The sequence below is a fragment of the Prunus persica genome, chromosome G3 (genome assembly GCF_000346465.2).
Source record: "Prunus persica cultivar Lovell chromosome G3, Prunus_persica_NCBIv2, whole genome shotgun sequence".
Classification (NCBI taxonomy): Eukaryota; Viridiplantae; Streptophyta; class Magnoliopsida; order Rosales; family Rosaceae; genus Prunus; species Prunus persica.
Genome location: NC_034011.1, coordinates 15,558,149 through 15,579,864, shown reverse-complemented (window position 1 = coordinate 15,579,864; position 21,716 = coordinate 15,558,149). Strand labels below are relative to the sequence as shown.

The following is a 21,716-nucleotide window of genomic DNA, read 5'->3' as shown; positions in this document are numbered from 1 at the left end:
CATATTTTAAGACCAATCACATTCAAGAAACAAAATATACCCACAATGCTCATCCACAGCATCCAATAACTTAATATTGAACTAAACCTTCCATTGATTTGTACAAAAGAATACAATTTTTGCTTGGTTTAACAAACATGCATGTAGCATGGCTGATATTAGGAACTCAAAAAGGGTCAGGCTACATGAAATTCACAAGGAACCCAGCCTGCACTCACGGAGATCTACCACAACTTCGTTAACCAGACTTTGAAGAATGTCCCCGTCAATTTCAGAACCTGCCTCAAATGCTTCAATATTAAAATCAGTCCACTTCCCCAGGGCATGATTCATATCCCATTCTATCATCTCATCAGGAATCATTCCAGCCAAATCTGTCCACTTTTGCATCTCGTCTTCAACCTCTTGAATCATCAACTTACGGTTCATGCATAAAGGCAATTTTTCCCAAAATCTGAATCCGGAGTTACAGTATCGACCATATTTTGAGTCTAAATGCTCTATGACACAATCAAAAAGGAACTCGCTGATTTTAGTTCCCTCTTTGGTGTCCCCAAAACTACTTAACACATCGAAAATTTTCATCATGCTGCTGGCAATAGTTTCCAAGTCAAGAAGCAAGGGACTGATGAAAAGACCTTTCATTACATCCATTTTATGCTGAGTCACATCTCCAAACAATAGTTCAGCTTTCAAGATAACTTCATTTGCATGGGTGAGCTTGTCTCCTCTCAATCTTTCCCCACCAGCATTGATGCTATGTAATATCCTAGATACATTATTGACAAGGGCAGTCATCATCTCACTACCAGTCTTCTTTCTGTCCACTGAAGTGGCAGAGTCTATCAAATCACCATAATGTCCCAGTTGCAACGCATCATCAGAGTAATCCATAAAGTGAGGGTAGAAGGACCTATGCCCTGGAACCAGAAGCATGAAAAATATGTAAATCACATTTGAAGGATCTTATCACATTGAAAAAAGAAATCACATTTAGAAGGTTAAAGGACATCTATAGACAGTAGAAATTATGTAGCAGATTTTAGCAAAGTAAATTATGTATCTGTTTTTGCCTTGCAATTTCTACTATTATTCAAGTACTCTACCTGAGCTATCATCCAGACTACTAGAAGAAAATGAAGCTTCAAGAACAGACCCAGGGCTCAGACTATCACCATGATGAAAGATTCCAACTGACCTATCTGTCTTTCTTTGAGCCTGAGGAGGAACACGACATGTGTCAAGAAATGAGTCCAGAAATGTGTACCGGAGCACCATTTTGTCAAACACAAGACAAATCCGAAGTTAATAAAAACAACAAAAGTAATATGTGCAAGTTAGCCACAACACAGGCAAGTTAACAGAGATTGACAATAATTCCCATTTTCCAACAGAACATAATGGTGGGAATAAAGGACAATATAAACAACTAAATTTGCATGACAATGCTAATCGAGCATTAACATCTAAGACATTTAAGCAGATACTTTAAGAGATATGGCTTCAGGCGAAGCAAATAACATGTTAAACGTTTTTCACCCTCACCAGTTGATCAACAACACAGGTGCAAAACCTCAAACTCCAGCCGGGGTTTGGAGTCCCACAGTCCATTAACCTCTATCCCAAGGCCATTTCACATTAATTCTTTCCTCATTTTGCACCGATTGGTCTTACCTCTGACATCACACCTCCACTAAACAAGTTCATTTCCTGTTCTTTTTCCATGACAGACTCAATTCATCCTTTATTCTTATAGAAAACTTGATTTTAATAAAATACTCAAAAAAGCTAGTCTCTACCTCGTCCATCTCACTCTAATAACCTTATGGGAAATGATAAGATAGTTTTGATTGGAGAATTGAGTTGATTGGCTATGAAGCACATATACTACAAAAGTTTCAGGCATGGAGTATCCAATCCAATACTAATAGGCCCCCATACTAATAGATATGGAGGGGTTATGTTAAAATAACTTTTTTAAAGAAAAAAAAAGGATATCCATGAGAGATGTATTGGCCCACTCTGATTGACAGGTAATGTGTCACATCAGATATTACTATAATTAACCTAGTACTGTCTGTTCCATATTGAGAGCTACAATCGTACATCTAAGACGCAATTCCTAAAACCCATCATATTAGAAAAATACTAGAACCAAATAGTTTTAATCATAATATGAGAAATGGGCCAACAAAGCAGTTATCAAATACAGAAACAGTGAAATCTAAAACTATAATAGTGAAGTTATTTTCTATTTAAGGTCCTCTGGTTTCATTACGATGTCAGTAAAAGCCGAAATTTAGAAACACTGTTCTCTCAAAATAGTCAAATATATTCTAAGCAGTTCAGTAGTCACACTTTCAACATTTGATTTTTGGTATAAACAGTTGTTACAGTTGGGATTATGTCAATAAAAACAACAAAGAGAACTTACAGGTGATTCTATATCTGCACTGGCCATGTGTCCATCATGAGAAAGAGAATGATCGGCAGTCAAGGTAGATATTAGCTCTTGAAGAATCATAGCAGTGGACCTCTTGGATGAAGCACCTGCTGCCAAGTCATCATCTTCTTGACAAGCAAGCTCTCTAAATTTTTGTTCCAGAAAGGCACCAATAGCATCTCCACTCAAGGACAATGGTTTTTGGAAAGATGGCTTTGTGCCATTGTCCATGCTTGGACCATCCATTTGTGTGGGGATTCCAGTCTTGTTCCTGATAGGGGAATTAAATGTGAATGAAATAACATCAGTGTCCTTATTTCCATTAGCTCTGTTACCTTCTCTCTGACCGGGTAATTTACTCTTAGGAGAAGTGGTGTTCATCAAGCGAGCACCATTTCCTAATCCTTTTCGAGTTGGCACATCGAACTGATAATTCACTTGTCTTGTGGAACTTGAACTAACAAGACCACTACTTTCAACTTGGCCGCTAACATTGATCATTCTCCTCTTCCGTATTGTGGTCCTAAGCTGTGATGGGTAATCATCTTTCCCAGTAAAAGCTTTCCTCTCTGTGTCAAACTTAGAATCGTTTGCTTTGGTAGGCACCCTTGGTTGGGCGCGACCGCTCAGATTCCGGTTCAAAGCAACGAAGTCTTTGGTCTCTCTGACAGCATTTGCAGCCGATGAGGCTCTTCTGCTATCAAGATTATTTAGTTTTGATCTAGGTGGAATTCTTTCCCTTCCTAGTGACATACGATGCTGCATCTGAGACCTGTTCTTTAAGGTAATAGAAGATGCCTCTTCACTCTGAGGCTTGCATGGTTGACTTGACAACTGCCATGAAGCTTGACCTTCGGGAGGCATAGACTTCCTTTCTGTAACAGGTTCACCAAGGGATCGCATTCCCTTTTGACCAGAAACTGATACTGGTTGGTTTCGAGTTCCCTGAAAAATTGCATCCTTTTCTTGCCCAAAGGAGGACATGGATGACCTGGGCTTATTTTGTTCCGCTACCAGCGAAGAGCCATTGACAATATTTGAAGCCAAGGATGGGAAAGCAGGTTGTTGTTCCTCCACTTTTGATCTTAAATCCACAACATCTACTAAATTACCACAGCTTTTGCAAGAAGTCTGGCTCATCAGAGAATTGGATGCACCAACATTATAACATGCTTGGCTAGAAATCTCTGGTGATTGAACTGTTGTTCCATCTGCCAAAACCTCATCCACAGAAGGATAATCAAAAGAACTTGAGTAAGTGATGGCACATTTTGCTCTATTTGTAGACTGCAGTCCAGGTTCCAAAATTCTAGTAGCAGCATCAATCAACCGAGAGGTTCGGGAAGCATTCTTCCCAGAGGGGATCCTTGGACTCTTCGCTGGGGAAGCAAGCTTTGGGTGATGTTTTCTCGAGCGTGACAAAACACTCTTAATTTGAAGTGCCTCAGCTCCAAACCTAGTCACTGCCCTTTTCTCATACGGTCCCATTTTCTGCAGCTTCTGAGGCCTTGATTCAGACTTTGCATTTCCTGTCTCCAAATTCAATTCTGCTCTATCAGAACCACTATGATTATCCAAAAATGTCTTCTCTCCACTGTCACAAGCATCAGTAAATGAAGCTTTCTTGGGGTTCTCACGTGTGGCAGGCATGGATTCAAGACCCATTAGCCTAGCAACCAAACTTGGAGCTCGCAGTTCATGCTTGTGCTCAAAATCAACGCTGCGATTCACATTTTTCTTCACATTTGGGAAACCCCCACTGTTTTCATCAGCAATCTATCATTCAAACACACACAACATGCCGAACAACAAATAGTGTTAAAACAATCAAACCCACCAAGAAAAGTACAAGAAATGCAAGAATCTAAATCTACAAGTTAACATATAGGCTTACCAAATGAAGCTTGGAATTGGGCATCTTCTCATCTCTAAACTTCTTTGAAACTTGTTTTGCACGAGCTGATACATATCAAAATAACACAAAAACGTCATCAAACATATTTTTCTTTTTCCTTTTTTATTAGACAACAGTTAAAAGTGAAGCTTCTAAAGAAGAGAAATGCAGTTTTATGTGATGGAAAAAGACTAACATGGAGGAAGCAATTTCTTGGAGAAGAGCTTCTTCTTGGCGAACCTGCGGTTCCAATCGAAGAGCTGGAAGAAAATGCCAACACAACCACCAGGCCTATGCGTCTTCTTCTCTGCTATTGCCAAAGACGACCCCGTTTTCCCTGTACTATCATTCATTTTCTTCTCCACCACAAAACAACACCTCAAAATCGTTCTTTCAAAGCAAAAACTCCAACCTCTAGCCAAAGTCGAGAGCTTGTGAACCCAGAAACTCAAATCTTCATGAACTCTACCAAACCCAGTTCCCCATTTTCAATGCAAGCCAAAAAAAAAACCATTTTATTACACCCCATTTCACCAAAAAGCAATCACATTTCCTCCAAACCCCCAATTTTTCATTCCAGAAATACCAAAACCAAAGACCCAAAAACACATAAGAAAAACAAGAAACCCAGAGGAGGAATTAGTGTCCGTACAATAATTGGAACCCTTAAGCGAGTAAAGAACAAAAAGTCACAGCAACAAGTGTCCGCAAAATAAAAATGCAGAGCCACGAAAGCAACGTTTCACAGCAAGACGACGACGTACAATAAAAATGTATCCCTTTTTCTACACATCTGCACGTAATGAGCAGAGAAAAGCAATTGAATCTGAAGAAATTCAGATTGACGGTGATGATGATGATGCTGAAGATGTAATAACGATCACGAAAAGCGCCGAGGAAAAAAGAACCATACATACGACACATCGTCTGCTGTGAACCCCGAGAGATCGAAAGCAACATGTAGCTCGAGAAGGCTCCTCCTCTGCCATTATTCTCAAAGGATTCCAAAAGCCCTTTCTTTTTCTGCTGGCTCTCAGTCTCTTCTCTGCAAAAGACGCGTTGGCTTGTCAGTGACAGTGGCGTGTGCGTAGGATAAGCAGAGGACGACAACAGTGTACACCCCTAGCGCACTGTAGAGTGTAGGGGTGGTCAACACCGCAGAGAGCGCGAATAATAAAATATTGCTCAAGTTTTGGGGGTTAGAATAAAATATTGTCATTGTTTGGGGGGTTGTTTGTTGGGGAATAGGGACAAAATTGGAAATAGAAAATCCGAGATATCGTTGGGTCTACGTCTGTCTGCTGCTATCTTGCGCCCTAGCTAGGACTGCAAGCCCGTGTTTTCAACTTTTCAAACATCGATACTCTCACTACACTTCACCATACTCGCTACCCAAAATGTCAAGTCGTACTCGCCGCAGGATAATGTCAAAATGGTATCCTGGAAGGATATGACTTGTGAGCAATTTTCAAGTATCAACCAAGCATGTTTTTTATATGGTCGAAACCAAGCATGCCTGAAATACCGTAAACCCTACTATTCATAATTTCAAGTTTCAACCATAAATAGAATTAGTTTGATTTTTTAAACCATACCAGATCAGTGACCAATTTATCCCCCAACTTATTCATTTAATTTTCGAACTCAAAAGCATATTAGTGACCCCTCATCTAATGTTGGGAGAGCTCTCAAGTTCAAATCCTCTTAATTCCGATTGATAATTACAAAAAGAATTTTAAGTCACCAATTTCTCTCGCCTCCCATCTCTTGAACAAAGTCTAGATCCCAATTTTCCCTTCCTAAAATCCGAAAACTTTACAACCCCACCAAAGAAAACACCCAACCTTTCCCTTTCTCTTTGTTTGTTTTTCTCAAAGATTAGTGTCCACAAAAAATTTCTAAAAATTCAAAAACAAAGAGCCATGCCATTATTTTTCATAATGAGTTCTTGTCTTAGCACCAGATTGATAGAAAGAACGTGATTGATTTAAGTGGAGGTAGGGCATGCTCTCCCTACAATTCCTAATTTTTTTTCTCTTTGAAGTGACCCTCTTTATCTAATTTTTTCCTCTCTTGAAAATTGCATTCAGAGAAAAGGAATTCAAGTTATAATGATGAAAGATTTGAAGATTTTCACCTATGTTGCACTGATATGGATATGGGTGCACTAATACGGTAAATTTTTAAAAATTAGGATATGAGTACGGCACCAATACAACAATTAAAATAATATAAATAGAAAAATTGATATTTCATCTATCATGTTATAAATATCCATCATAAGTTCAATGCATAAAATAAAACACAAAATACAAGTCTCGATAGGATTGTTCAATTCTAAAAACAAGCAACATAAAATAAATTAGAACATTGAGAAACCACTTTCCAAATCTTTAACATAATTCATCATTGTCATCACCGGTAAATAAGATAGCCTCTAATTCCGGTTCATCAAGAGAGATGTTTGCAATCTCAAGCACTCCGACATTGTCCATATCCATGAAATCAAATGCATCCTCTCCAACATACCCCATATGAGTTTCACCTTCCTTATATTCAAGTTTTCACCTTACGAAGAATGTTGTGCATAAAGACTATTCGGCTCTTTGTGGTGTTATCTTGTTCCTCCTAATAGAGTGAATGAAGTTATATGTGCTCCAATTTTTTTTCACAACATGAGAAGGAACAAAGATGTCCAAGTAGCTTCAAGGCTATGGTTTGGAGGTTTGGTGTAGAAAAGAGGCTACTCCTCATTGATATCATTCTTCGCTCCACTTCATTAGAAAAGAATATCTCAATACATTTTTTTCTCTCTATTGTAGTCTCAATATCATTGTGTGGAGGAACACGATAGAAGTCATATCAAGCCATTCCTTGCAATATATACCAAATTGTAGATAGTAAGAATACAAAATTATAATGATAAAGACAAACTTCAATTTATTAATTAAATAGACTTACTTAGGATTTAAAGAGTGTGCCAAGCAATGGAGTGGTGTGGTACTCTTGGTCCATCGCTCCACCAAAATTTCAAGCACCACATCAAAGAACTTTGACTCTTGAGTAGGTTGGTTGAGCTTCTTATGATAAATAGTTGTCTTCATTTTCTCTATCATACTATTCCACTACTCATAAACCAAGTGAAGACAAGGCATATCCGTGTCACTCAACCTAAGCATCTCATATATCAGAGAAGTGAAGCTAAGAATGTAATCAATGTCGGCCCAAAAGAAATCATCCAATATTTTCTCCTTCACCGTTCTTGCTTTTGCTACATCATATTCTTTATACATGTCTCATTATTCACTAATGCTCCAAGCCTTGTTTCACTTGCTTAAATCATTTAAGAATCACAATTGTAGAAGCAAAGCGTGTCTCCGCAATGGAGAGAAACTTTAACTTACAATGCTCATTATACATAGACAACCTCATATTATGGTCCATAATAAAGTTTTTAATAAACCAAGCATCACTAGAGATTGTTGAAATCCAACCACATTGCTCATAAACTCCTTTATTTCTTGGAGATGGTGAGCATATGTTCTTTAAAGCAATAATGAGGGTATGAATTACGCATGGTGTCCAAAAAATGTGTCTAATCTTTGTCATGCCCTCTTCATTGGTTTTAAACACTCCTCAATGTTACTCTTCTCTTTTTAGAGAAGTGTAGTTCTCAACATGTTGTAACAGAAGGGAAGGTAACCTGGAAGTGTTTTATGACAAGCAATCCTAAAGGCATTCGTGTAATGGGGGTTTCTTGGAAATTGAAATGACAATTAGGCCGTATAAAATATTCTTGAAATCTCACTATCTAACTGTTCTCTAAGATTATTGTTCAAAGCTTTCTCAACATAATTTGTCTTCCTCTTCTTTGAGTCACTAGTACTTGTGTCACACCAAATTGAAATCAAACAAGAAGCATTACCACTACATAAACTGTCTCGGTTTGAAGCGTTCAAGGTGGGTAAAGGAACATCACTAGGTAAAAAATCATTTCACTCTCGACTCCGATTCTTCTACTACTCTCTCCATCTCTATCAAACGAGCATTTGTAACTTTAGAGCAACAAACAATTCCATACCCTTTAATTTTCAACAAATGAGCCTCAACTCTAGATTATGATCCTTTGACAACAATTGCATAGAAATGAAGTATTGCCACCGGCTTTTCCATCTCTTACAAGCTTTGTGACATATTTCCATAATGGAAAATGGTCATTCTACAAATTAGCATCATTGTTATTAGTAGAATTCCCACCACCATAACTATTGCCCTCATCCCCCACACATATCAAGAGATGTGATACCTCCCTTATTATCTTATTTAATTAATACCAATATGTTGAAAAAAGTAATGCATAAAGTGGCCGGCGCTTGTCGGAAATTCGAGCCGAAAACCAACCAAAACTTAGGTTTCAAAACTTCAAAATCAATCCTAACCAACCCAACCATCAGCTAGATCACGTTGAAAGAATGAGAAAGCATACCTAGATCGACAAAAATGGTGGCCGGAATCGTCGAAAATGAAGTTGGAAAGTTTTGAGAAAAATCGGGTCTTTATCGAGTTTTTGCCAGTGCCGGGGCAGCTGGCTTCACCGGAGGTGGGTTGGGACGGAGAGAGGAAGGCGGGCCAGTTCGTTTGGGACCGGTCTTGTCCCCAAAGGTGGTCAGAGGAAGAAACTGACAATCAAAACAGTGGCCGGCTGTTCGTTTTTATGAGGAGAGAGAGAGAGAGAGAGAGAGAGAGAGAGAGAACTGATATGAGGTTTTTAAAGAGAGAGAGAGAGAGAGAGAGAGAGAGAGAGAGAGAGAGAACTGATATGAGGTTTTTAAAGAGAGAGAGAGAGAGAGAGAGAACTGATATGAGGTTTTTAAAATCCAACTTTGAAATATTTACGGTTGTACTACTGCACTTCCGTTGATCATAACTTCTTCGTTGAAACTCCGATTTGAGCCCACTATGTGTCTATGAACTCATATCGACGCACTCTACGCAATGGTGCTAACCAGTTCTCCAAAATCCTATCAGATTAAAAAGTGACCAAAATGACCCTACCCAAGGGCAAAATTGTAATTTCACAATTAAATAATTTAGATGAATAGTTAAAATTGGGTCAGGTTGTCACACTCAGCACGTGCACAGAGACATGTGAATGTACAACAAGAAATCTCTACTTTTAGTAAGAAGAGAGAATACTCTAAAGATATGATTCGTCAAATCGTTGGCCAAAGTAAAAGATGAGAACTGAAACAAGAATGTTTGCAATACATCCAAGTGAATCATATAACCCAAAAATGTCATGTTAGGGATTTGACATGAGTTAACCATATCCCAACAGCACGACCTAGATTACTGTGTTAGAGAATGACCGAATTGCATTGTAATCACAAATTGACTAGGTTCTCTAAAATGAATTCTATTTAGCTTGGGTAGCCATGACATACTGCTAGGTGTCACTCATGGTTTGTGGAAGCCCTGTAAGGACTAATTATAATTAGCCTTCACTAATAGAGAGAATTGTATAGAGGGATACAATTCACATTCAATTTAGAAGAACTTATTCTTACCCACGGCCTCACTAATTAGATACTATAAGATCGCACACTGAAAATGTATGGATCAAGAATTAAAAGAGAATAAATGATTTTGTGGCTTGGTCAAAAGTCAAAGTCAAGGTTAAAGTCAAAAGGTCAAACCATTTGATTTGAGACTTGAAACGATCAACATAAGGTTGACTAGGACCAATGCTTGTTAGACAAGTTAATGATTTAATTTGTTAAGTCATAAAACCAATTAAACTAATTAGATTAGTTTAATGATTTAATTAAAGTTATGAAACTTTAGTTTTGGTCCTACATGACTTAAATATTCTGGACCTTATAGACTTAGGCAAGGTGTGACACATTATGGGATTAATGTGGTAGAAAAAAGTAGCCCAAAAAAGCTAAGGATAGGGAGGGTGTGACACATAGGTTCCTTAGGGGCACATGTGTGACATATGTGTCTATATATTCATGACCACAATACCACACGTCCCTAAGGTTTTTCAAGTTAGACATTGAGGTAGAGAGGAAACATCAAACCTCCCTCCCTTCTCTCTCTTGGCCAGCCATCTAAAGGAAGAAGAGGCTAGCACCCATCTTCTCCTCTTGGTTCTTTATTCTCCTATTCTCATCCATCCATGGTGAAGACTTTTTGGGGAGGCATAACCTCATTGTGCCTATTTGGAGAACAAAGTGGAGAATCAACAACTAAGGGACCAATCCCTCTACTTGAACACGATTGGTTTCAAGATTCGCTTCAAGGGTATGTTCACTTTCTACCTTCTCTTTAATATGTGATATTAGTGTCAATGGTGCAAACTTTCATAGACCTATAATCTACCTTCTCTTTAATATGTGATATTAGTGTCAATGGTGCAAACTTTCATAGACCTATAAAGATTGGGACCTAAATTGAGACTTTACATGAATCTGTAGCTATTTTCTTGCTTCCTTTTTATTTGATTTCATATTTGATATGCATAGGCTAGATGATTTGTTCTCTCATAGCTTCATGGGCTTTTAGAAATCCCTGCCCCAAAATTTTCCTTCAGTTGGGGTATAATAAGCCACGACCTTCCCTTCATCCTCATCTCCCCTTGTGTTGCATGAATCTTGTGAATTCTCCATCACCTTCAAACCCCCAATTTAAAAGATTCTCAACCTTCCCCAACTCCCAAATAACCCAAAAGCAAAAACCCAACACGAGCAGCACACTGATAGCGAGAGCTTGTTTGTAGACCCTTGTAACTTTGTATGTTGAAAGTTCAGAACTTTACAAACTATATAACACACACACACTCTCTCTCTCGCTCTCTCTCATTTTATTCGTTCAATGTTTACCAATTTTTTATTTCTTCTTTCCCAAAAGTCCTAGCCTCTTGATAATATTTTCAATAAGCTGTAAAAAAAAAAAAAAAAGGGTGCCAAATGAATGGACAAGATTGAATCTTTTTGTGACTCTCGTACACAGACCACAATACACTGGTGAGAGTGTGTGTGGTAGTTGTGGGAGGGTAGGCTGTCGAGAGTGAAGATTGGCTTTGTGGGTGGGCTGAGAGAAGAGAGAGAGAAATGAGTGAGAGAGTGGTGGGGCTGTGGGCTGCCTAGGTAGAAAACATGGAGGGTCATAGAGAGAGTTTTTTTGTATTATGTTCTTGATCTTTAAGATTTTTTAATTAATGTTTAATATTATTTCTTAGTTTTAGATTAATGTTTGATATTATTTCTTAGTTCTAGATTAATTTTTTTTATATTGAGAAAGACATACCAACAATGAAATAATATTAGCGTTTCATTTTTATATGTCTATTTTTTCTAAAAAAACTTATGTTGACCTCAGAAGAAATCCATGTGTCCTTCTAATCTTATAAATCTTATGATAGAAATCTTTAAAGAGATATTTAGTGATATACCCATTTCTAGCACTAATATTATAAATAAACCCTACACAATTGAATTCCTATAAACAAACCCAAAAAAAACCCACAAAATGATAGCTGGCCTTATTGAATTTAATATTGATTATTAAATTACTTTGATGCCCTATTGAGTGTTTTGGGTATTTTTATGAGATTTTGGGGTTGAGCTTGTTTTAAGAAATTGATGGCAGTTTTGTAATTTATAAGAAGTTAAAAGCTTTTTTGTTATGTTGTAAATGGGCTTTGGGTGTGTTTCTAAAGTCCATTTTATATAGGATATTTTTATAATTTGGGCCCCCATATTGGGTATAATAGTGAATCTCCCATCTTTAAATCCATAAGTAAAAAATCTTGATTATAGAAATCCATAAATAAAATTCTACAAGTCATTATATTTTGCTTAAATCCACTAGAATTTTTTAATCCCTAAATAGTCTTTTAAAATCTCAATTAAATATACCCCTTAAAATTATATTGGGATAAAGAATGCATTGTTCCAAATCTTGGTACATATATAGTTATTTATGAGAATGAACCTATTAATGGAGGGTTGTTGCATGAACACACTATTTAAACCCCTCATTCCTAATGTAATGAGACATCCAGATTTAATTGAATTTTATAGCCTTTATCTTTTAAATAGATGGATTTTTTCTTATTTCCTAGCTCAAATATCTTTGGTGAATTCTTTAGACTGACGAGTTATTTATTCTTGAATGTTAACTTGTGTTTTCTCCCTTTATCTCCATTTTTCCAATGTCAAAAGTTCAACAAAACGTACAAGTTATAGCATGGTTGTATGTCAAGCCATAACAAGTGATCTACGTGTAAGAGTTGTGAATCCAAGACAATTATGAATGGATGAAGAATGAAAACTTACAACGAAGTTGTATTTGTCCCACATTGAAAAGTTGAAACACCTAAAGTATGAGCTTATAACAAGTTGGACTACTCTCCTATATTGCCAATTGATTTTGGAGTGAAACCTCTACTTCCGTCACTACATACAACAACAGTCCAAAATAAAATCTTATTGTACTGACACATTGATGTGTTCATCTCAATTGAATTTGGAAGAAATAATTTTGATTCATTAAACCATGGAACTTTCTTGCAATAAGCTCCAATGCGTACATTACGATGTACAATCTAATCGAGATAGGAACCAAATTACAAATATTTGAAAAAAGAACACCATAAGCCAAGATTTTTTGCTCAGAGCAACATCTTTGAGAATAAATTCTAGAATTTCTTTCAAGTCAAGGCTTTCCTAACTATTTTTTAACATTCTACGAGTAAGGCTTTGACATCTTGAGACCTTTGAGCTACTATGTATCATCTGTAAATATACTTGAGACTACATTATGAAGGCCAATTTCTTGCAATAGTAGGGTTTTTTTTGGGTTGTTTATAGAAACTAAATGGTATAGTGTTTATCTATAACACTAGTGGTAAGAATAGGTATATAACTAAATATCTCTTATAAATATGCTATGCATATTAAGATGAAAATGCCTTTAATTTGTTATGGTTGTCATTGAAATTTATTCATCTTCACTACCAACTATGAAGTGAATAAGTCTACCCCATTTGCTGATATTTAATTTTCATCTAGTCTCTTTTTGCAAATGTCACCTCTTAACTAAGAGCACTTTTAGCGGACAGCCTTGGTCAGGGCAGGAGAGGGCCCAAGCCCCATTTTCATGTTCCAGCGAGCATAAGTAGCTTGGGCAACTGGTGGGCTTCACAAGTCTGGACAGGCTCAAAGGCAAGAATAGCTTAGGCTGTTGCTTGAGTTTGTTGACGTCAACAACGAAAAAATAAAATAAAAATCTGAAAAAATATTAAAATTTTCAGAATTTTTTTTAATAAATACTAAGTCATGTTCTTCACTTCTCACACCAAAACTCTATACAAATTTCTCTCCTTACATCTCATATGAATAGTAGTTGCCTTCGGGTTGCCATGATAATGTGGAAACACCACAAGCCTTTTACAAAGGCTGCCACTATTCACGTGAATAGTAACAGCCCTTACCTTGTCCTACCCTTTGCCATGGCAAATGGGTGGAAGTGTTCTAATCATTAAAAAAAAAATTATTCACAGGCATGGGACATGATGGTGAATGGCTTGAATTGACAATTCATCGAAATTTTTATTTATTTTTTCTTATTCCTTTTTTCTTGACTAGGAAATTATTGGAATTACTTGTTTGTTCCCTTGCTTTTGAAGAAACTTGAACCGATGCCCAGGATAGCTTACGACTTCGAGCAACAATTTAAGGTTAAAAAAATTTCAACACAATAGCAAACAAAAGAAGTTAATATCTTGATTGAGAGTATTTTCCAAGCAACCCATTACAACCGTTCTCGAGGCATTTTTCCATAAAATCAGGGTTAATTGTAAATTATTGCAAAAAATAAATAAATTGTGAATTACAAAGGCTATAGATAAAAACGTAGTTGTATAATAGCTCACTCGCCTCTTCGCGTGCACTTTCGCGCCTGCGAGAGGTTTTTTTTTTTTTTTTAAAATAAAAATTTTTAATTTATTTTAGAATTAAAAAAGATAATGGGTAATTGTGTTCCATAAAAATAGGATCAATTATTTGAATTTTCTTTTAGTTTTAATTTTTTTAAATATAAAAAAGTATGAATTTACCATATTATCCTCATTAACCAAGGGTATTTTCTGATATTTTGAATGTTTTACCATTCTCTGCATTTTGCTTTATATATAGATGTAAAGTTGAACCTACAATTTTTTCTTTAAAATCAATTTAGTGGGGCAAGACTGTGTCATTACTTTACATGCTGACTCTATCCACGTGGTTTTCTTTGGGAAGGTTTTAACGAAGTCACAGTTTTACATGGTAACTCTTTCATTACTTTGATGAGTATTAATAAGTTCATCTTTTCTCAAAAAAATAAAAATAAAAATTTAGTGGGGCAAGATGCTCTTGATAGGTCTTAGGTATGAGAGAATTTTATTTATTTATAATACAAGCGATAGTCTAAACTAGAAGAGGGAGGGAGAGGGTTTCTCACCCACACTACTAAGATATTATGGGAATTCGAACTTGAGACTACTAATCTGCAAATCAAGATCTTTTCTACTGGGTTAGACCCCGACATATATGAAAGATTTTTATGTGTCACAATTGTATATACGTGATGAGAAACATAGATAAATAAATGTGGCAGATGTTCCTGTCGTAGCTCCGTCTTTGCCTTATTGTAACAGTTTTGTTAGTTATGTTAATCATTACAAGGATAAATTAGGTTGAATTTGGGTATTGACTTGTTGCGACAAAGGGTATGCACAAATGAACATAAACGCATTCATGTACTACATCTAGTTGTGTGTACACACAAAAAATATTGTAAAATCCATGAGAGTCAAAATTAACAACCAGCTAAAACAGATAAAATTCCAAACGAAGTTCAAAGAACATGCCAAACGCTCTTCAAAGTCAAAAGATCAGACCTCTCTCTTGCTATAACAGAGCAATCAGGAAAATAGAAAAGAAAATACAAAAACCAAACCACAGCATATGACCAAATGTGTGAACAAAGACCAAATAATGCAGAAAAAGGGAAAACACCATGTGGGATGACACCAAGAAAGACTATGGTTACCTTGTCTTTTAGCCCTTCCAAAGCATGTGGCTAGAATCATACATATGCCTTTGTCCCTCCCTTGAATTGATGCATCTTTTTATCTCTTTGTCTTCTTTCTTCGAAGCCCTTTACTCTTAATTTACAATCACTTAAAATTCAACAAGTTAAATGTAGAAAATAAAATTAAAAAAACTTTATTTTCCCATATAAGATGAACTGATCATTGAATGCCAATACACATATCATCACTTCTTCTTGTTGGTCTTATCTTTTCCATTTGAAAAGATTAATCCAAAACCAAATAGGTTAGCTGTAGGAACATTTAACACAGGATTAAATGGAGCAGCATTGCCATATGATCCATATTGGCCCTTCTTCAATGGAGGCTTTTGATAATTCATTGAAGTTGAAGAAGATTGTGATGATGAGTGGAGCTTCTTGGATGCAGATTTCTGCTGTGAAGTCTGCTTCTGATTTTGACCCTCTTTGGAAAATACTGATCTCTTTACACTTGATGATGATGAAGAACCAGTTGAATTGCTTCTTGATAAAAGTGGTAAAGGACATAAGCTTCTGCCATATCCACTACCACAACTGCTGCTCCTCTTGAACCCCCAAAAAGACTTGGAACTCTGCTTCTCATCAGCTTCATTGCAGCTCATGTTCTTGCTTTCTTTACCGCTCTCTTTCGCCCTACTTGTGTTTTCGTCACTTGGATCAGCTGCTGCTGCTGTTGGCAGTGGAGGATGTTGATGAGGCACAATATTTTGATCCAGCTGTTTTGGGTGAGCAGACTTTTTCTTGATCTCACTTGGAATCATTTTCCCATCAGAGAAAAGCTCATCTGCGGAGGAAGACTCCTGCTCGAAGCTCTCGTGGACGACGCAGAAATCAAACTCCATGCTTGAATTCATGCTTCTTGATGAGGATGATGATGAATTGGATCTGAGAGGAGGATGGTGGTGCTGTTGTTGTTCCACAGCTGCAACATCAGATTGGCAAAGATCATAAGAGAATGAAATCCTTGGGCTCACACCCATGCTAGAGTTATCTGAACAAAGCTCAACCCCCATTCTCCTTGTTAAGACTTTAATCTCAAGAAAGCCAGAAAATCACACTCAGACCACATATATCAGATTTAGCAGAAACCAACAAACATGTCACTTTTGATGTAAAAACATTGACGAGTCTAGATTCTAAAGAACTTCAAACCTAACGAAGACTCTAGTTATTTAAAAAAATATCCACATCCCACATAGGAAATGACAAGAAACAGAGTTTGAATCGTAGAATAAATAGGGAATTCCAATCAACCACACACAAAAATAATGGATATATGTGGTCCTAAAAGGTTAGGAAGAGGAAGATCCAATTCTGGGTTTAATGGGAAGTTGCAGATGCAAACTTTGGAGATGATGGAAAATGTCAGTGATGATTTGATTTGGACAAGAGGAGGGCAAGAGTGAATTGAAAGACCAAGCCTCGTTGGTTGAGAGATGTTTGGTGTGTTTGAGTTTTAGAGGGAGATAAAAGCTTAAAGCCGGGCTCGGTGTATGGAAGTAGTTGAGGGAGTAAAATTATTCTGCTGCTGTCTTCAAACAGGTAGGCCATGTTTCTGGCGACGTGGGAAATGGGTCCATTACCAAATTGTGTGTTTACCAAATTTTTTCATTTTTTCATTTTTCCATTTTTCCATTTTTCAACATCAACTTCCTTTGATGTGATGAGCCTACAGGAGAGAGGGTTTTCTATCATAAACATAAACTTCTTTCAATAGGGATATGCTCGAAAATTCTTGACCAATGAGTATATGCATCCCAAGGCATTATAAAAGTTCGAAATTACCGACTTATTGTAATCTTGGCTCACTGATGTTTGAAGTTCGAATATCTCATTTTTCGTTGATTAAAAAAGAAGTTAAAATTATCATTAACGTGAATGAAGTTTTTAAGCATGCACTTGAACTTTATAGACCAGCTGGTGCAAAAAAGAAGAAGAAAAAAGGCATTTATGGGCAAGGATTGGCTTACGGATCAACTCAATCAGTTCTCAATCACCTTCCCTGGAAATCAAAACTATTATTTGGCAAACAAAAAAAAAAAAAAAAAAAAAAAAGAGAACAAAAAGCAATAATCAAACTATTAGGACAATAGTCACTCAACAATTATACCTAATGTATGGTCAGATCAATTAAATTCCTGTGGTTAAATAATTTAAATAATAGTTATTTTCGTTCCCTCTATTAATATTCGTTTTAAGTTGAAACCCTACATGAGTTCATCCATGGAATGGATCTGATGTATTCATGGACTTGATCATCAACCTTTTGCATAAATGTGAGACTAGTTCTAGTTGGTAGTTGAATAAACACCTCTTATGTAGCTAGGTTCACCTACAATTTGTAATGATTTGGAGTATTTACTCCCTCAGGCAAGGTTCTGGATTCGAGTCCTAACATCCGTGTAGTGTGTGTGAGTTTAGTATACTATCGGTCCTCTCAATGAATGTACATACATGGGCTTAGTCAAGTTGGCTAAAGCGGATGTGTTCCCCATTTGCACTCAAGTTCGAATTCCCCTCCTCATAATTTAGATTAATTTAAAATAAATTATCGCTTGTATAAAAAAAAAATATTCACAATTAATTCTCCGACAAATATTGCTTATACATAAATTAAATTTGGGCACTCTACTCATTATGTTTATGTGATGACACAGGTTAAGTTTGGGTTTAGAGTTTATTATGCGAATTTATATTAGAATGAGATGTCAGTATTCACAATTGAATAGCAACGGCTGAGATGTCAGTCTTCACAATTGAATTGAATCTTTTTAATAAACTACCAATATGCCGAGATGGTATAGCATATATAGATCTCCCTTGTTCGTTTTTACATTATTAAATTGAATCCCTTTCATCAATTACCAATTTCAAGTTCACTATGGTTCCGTTAGGAAATTGAGGTTTTATTTTAAAAATGATGTGTATAACTTGAATCCTTTGAATTAAATTTTAATGAAATGTCACATGGAGGAAAGAAGTCAAGCAAATTATAACAGAGGATCCAAATTCCTTCGAACTTAGTACATCTTCCAACATTTGGAAGCATAGTATCGTTAAACTTAATAGCTAAGCAAAGGCAAGATATTTTTTAAGCATGCCCTTGTATTCAACTTATAAGCATTAAAATATTCTTTAAGTTAACTTTTTATCATCGGATAGATGAATCTTTTTCCATGAAACAAAATAAAATTTAAAAAAAAATCCCCTCAAAAGATCAAAACAAATTTTTACGGCTACATCCATCAAAAAGTTTTTTTAGTAGTAGTCATAACTAGCCAAATAGGTTAAAAAGATTTGATAAAAATAATTGAATTGGCTAATGAGAGTTTAACATTTCCTTCGTTGTATTTCATTATGATTTCTTTCTTCTCTTTTTGGTGAAGGGAGGAGGGGAAGAACCCCTAACAACCAAAGAAACTAAACAACACTAATCATACGAGGTTTAGACAACCTCAGTAGGTCATTCACTAACACAGAGCCAAGCCAATCAGGAGCATCATCAAGCAGACACAAACCTAGATCCAGATGATTTCTTTCCTTATTTTGTGTAGGTGACTTATTATGATGTAATTAGGATAAATTGCTTCAAAATGTGATTATGCTTCCTCAAACTGAAGAAGGCAGCAAAATTGTAGCAATGGTCCCTCAAATAAGACCTCACTTTACTTTTCGTTCCTCAACCCCAAAAATTATCATGGTCGTCCTTCAATTAGAGCAAGTCCAGCGCGCACCCAAAACCAGGCAAAAGGCTGCCTTTGCTAGCCCAAACGACCTCTAGCTCACAATCAACAACCCGGGCAAGGCCTGGGTCCCACCAACCTGGGCAAGCCCAAGGGCAGATCTTGCCTCGGCTTCAGCCCGAAGGCGCTGATGTCAGCGGTGATGTCACGCTGACGTCAGCGAGCAAAATAAATTCAAAAAAATAGAAAAAAATTCAGTTTTTTATATAAAAAAAATACTAAAAAATTATGGATGTTTTCCCTATAAATACATAACAAGTTTATATTTTGTTGCATATTCTTTTTTTTTTTTTTTCTTGCCCTTGCCCTAGCCTTTTGGGATGGAACCAAAAAAGGCAAGGCTGCCACTATTCACGTGAATAGTGGCAGCCCTTGCTTGCCCTTGCCCTTGCCTTAGTCCTTATGGGTGGAGATGCTCTTAGATATTACTTTGCACCACTCGTCCTTTCCGTCAATTCTGTTAGTTTTTCTGTTAAAATTAAGAGCAAATTGTGTAAATATGGCCAGGGATTGGCTTACGGATCAACTTAATCAGTTCTCAATCACCTTCCCTTTATATCGTTAATAAGGAAATCAAACTATTATTTGGCAAATAAAAAAAAGAGAATAATCAAACTATTAGGACAATACTCACTCACCTAATGTATGGTCAGATCAATTAATTTCCTGTGGTTAAACAATTTAAATAATTGTTATTTTCGTTCCATCTATTAATATTTGTTTTATGTTGAAACCCTACATAAGTTTATCCATAGAATGGATCTGATGTATGTTAGCGAGATCCTAGTGTAATTAGGAGATTTACTTCCTAATATATTATGATTTTATTTATTTCCTTTTGTATAGATATTATGTAATTAGGACTTTACCTTAGTTTCCTAGTATAACTCTACTAGGGTTTGTACTCTTGTATTATAAATACCTCATTTTGAAGAATGAAATACAATCTGAAACTATTTTACTCACTTTATTTGACAATGTATTCATGGACTTGATCAGCAACCTTTTGCATAAATGTGATACTAGTTCTAGTTGGCAGTTGATTAAACACCTCTTATGTACCGAGGTTCACCTACAATTTGTAATGTATAAATACATCTCAAATGCATCTCTTAAAAGTTTCACAATTAATGAATATATGGGCTTAGGCAAGTTAGCTAGAGCAGATGTGTTCCCCATCTCCACTCAAGTTCGAATCCCCCTCCTCGTAGTTTAGATTAATTTAAAATAAATTATCGCTTGTAAAAAAAAAATAAAAAATTCCACAATTAATTCTCCAACAAATATTGCTTACATAAATTGAATTTGGGCACTCTACTCATCTTGTTTATGCCGTGGTTCTGTGCAATGACATCTGTTATGGGTTTAAGGGTTAAGTTTGGGTTTAGAGTTTATTATGGGAATTTATATCAGAATTAGGGAGCTGAGTTTAATCCTCGAATTTGGTGACTTTGATCCAAGTTTTTTGACTTTTGTGCCACATGGGATTACATTCCTTGTTTAATATTGTCTTATGTAATCTTTTTATTTTTATGTTTTTAAAATCATTTTTTGTTCCAATATTACCCATTATCTTAGATTACTTACCTCAATGAGATAATGAGCTAATATTAGAGTATCCACAATGAGCTCCCTAAACCACATTCTTAGCTAAAATTTAGGGAGGAATTAAAAAAAACCACCTCCAACCATGCTCCCTATTCAGCTCCTAAAATAGGGAGACCTCTAGGAGCTCCTAAATCTGAGGAGAGAGAAAGGACTCCTAGTAACTCCATATAATTAAATGCTTCTTTATTTAATATTATTTTAAGTATTTATTTAAAGCCAACTATTTTTTATTGTTGCTTTTGTGTCTACACCTTATTCAAAAATTGAATTAAAAAATATTAAAAATATTTATGACTCTTTAAACTACAGAGTATGGTTGGAGTTGAAATTTTATAGAGAGCTCCTAAAATAGCTTTCTAGTGTTTTTAGCTAAATTTTAACTTAAAAATAGAGAGCATGATTGTGAATGCTTCTTTCCTTACAAGTTTACCCTTAAGCACATAAAACGTAAGGAATAATGAAGTTATTATAGCAAAATTTATGGTGGTTTTATAATAAATTACTAAATTTATGGTAAGTAAAGCACCTAATTGGGAAGATTTTTTTATATTTAAATATTGTACATTGACATAGAAAGAGATAATGGAGTGAGTTTAGTGCTCAAAGGAAGCCAAACACTCGTTAAAATAGATGAGGAAATAATGGAGATTCAGACAGATTTGGGGTTCATCCCAAGGCACAAATGACCCGCTGAAGCATAGTCATATCCATTTGCTATGCTGTCATAGTATCGACTTCTTCTTTTTTTAATTATACATATATATTATTATTTTATGTTGAATATATGCTCAACTTTGAATCAGGTTCAGTCATTTTGTTCTTTATAGTTGTTCTTTTATGTATAGTATACCTAAGTTATAGGTAATACATTTTTTAATATATTTTT

At 35.9% G+C, this 21,716-nt stretch overlaps 2 protein-coding genes across 2 annotated transcripts; both read right to left on the bottom strand.

Annotated features, from left to right (window-relative positions):
* Nucleotides 38–5,482, bottom strand: LOC18783147. Its single transcript, XM_007217008.2, has 5 exons — nt 4,534–5,482; nt 4,338–4,402; nt 2,435–4,219; nt 1,107–1,218; nt 38–920 (listed from the first exon to the last, which is right to left on the bottom strand). The coding sequence occupies exons 1-5, from the start codon at nt 4,688–4,690 to the stop codon at nt 193–195; spliced, it is 2,847 nt and encodes a 948-aa protein (XP_007217070.1). The 5' UTR covers nt 4,691–5,482; the 3' UTR covers nt 38–192.
* LOC18783133 (suppressor protein SRP40) lies at nt 15,163–17,500 on the bottom strand. The gene has a single exon (XM_007216384.2). The coding sequence runs from the start codon at nt 16,490–16,492 to the stop codon at nt 15,665–15,667; it is 828 nt and encodes a 275-aa protein (XP_007216446.1). The 5' UTR covers nt 16,493–17,500; the 3' UTR covers nt 15,163–15,664.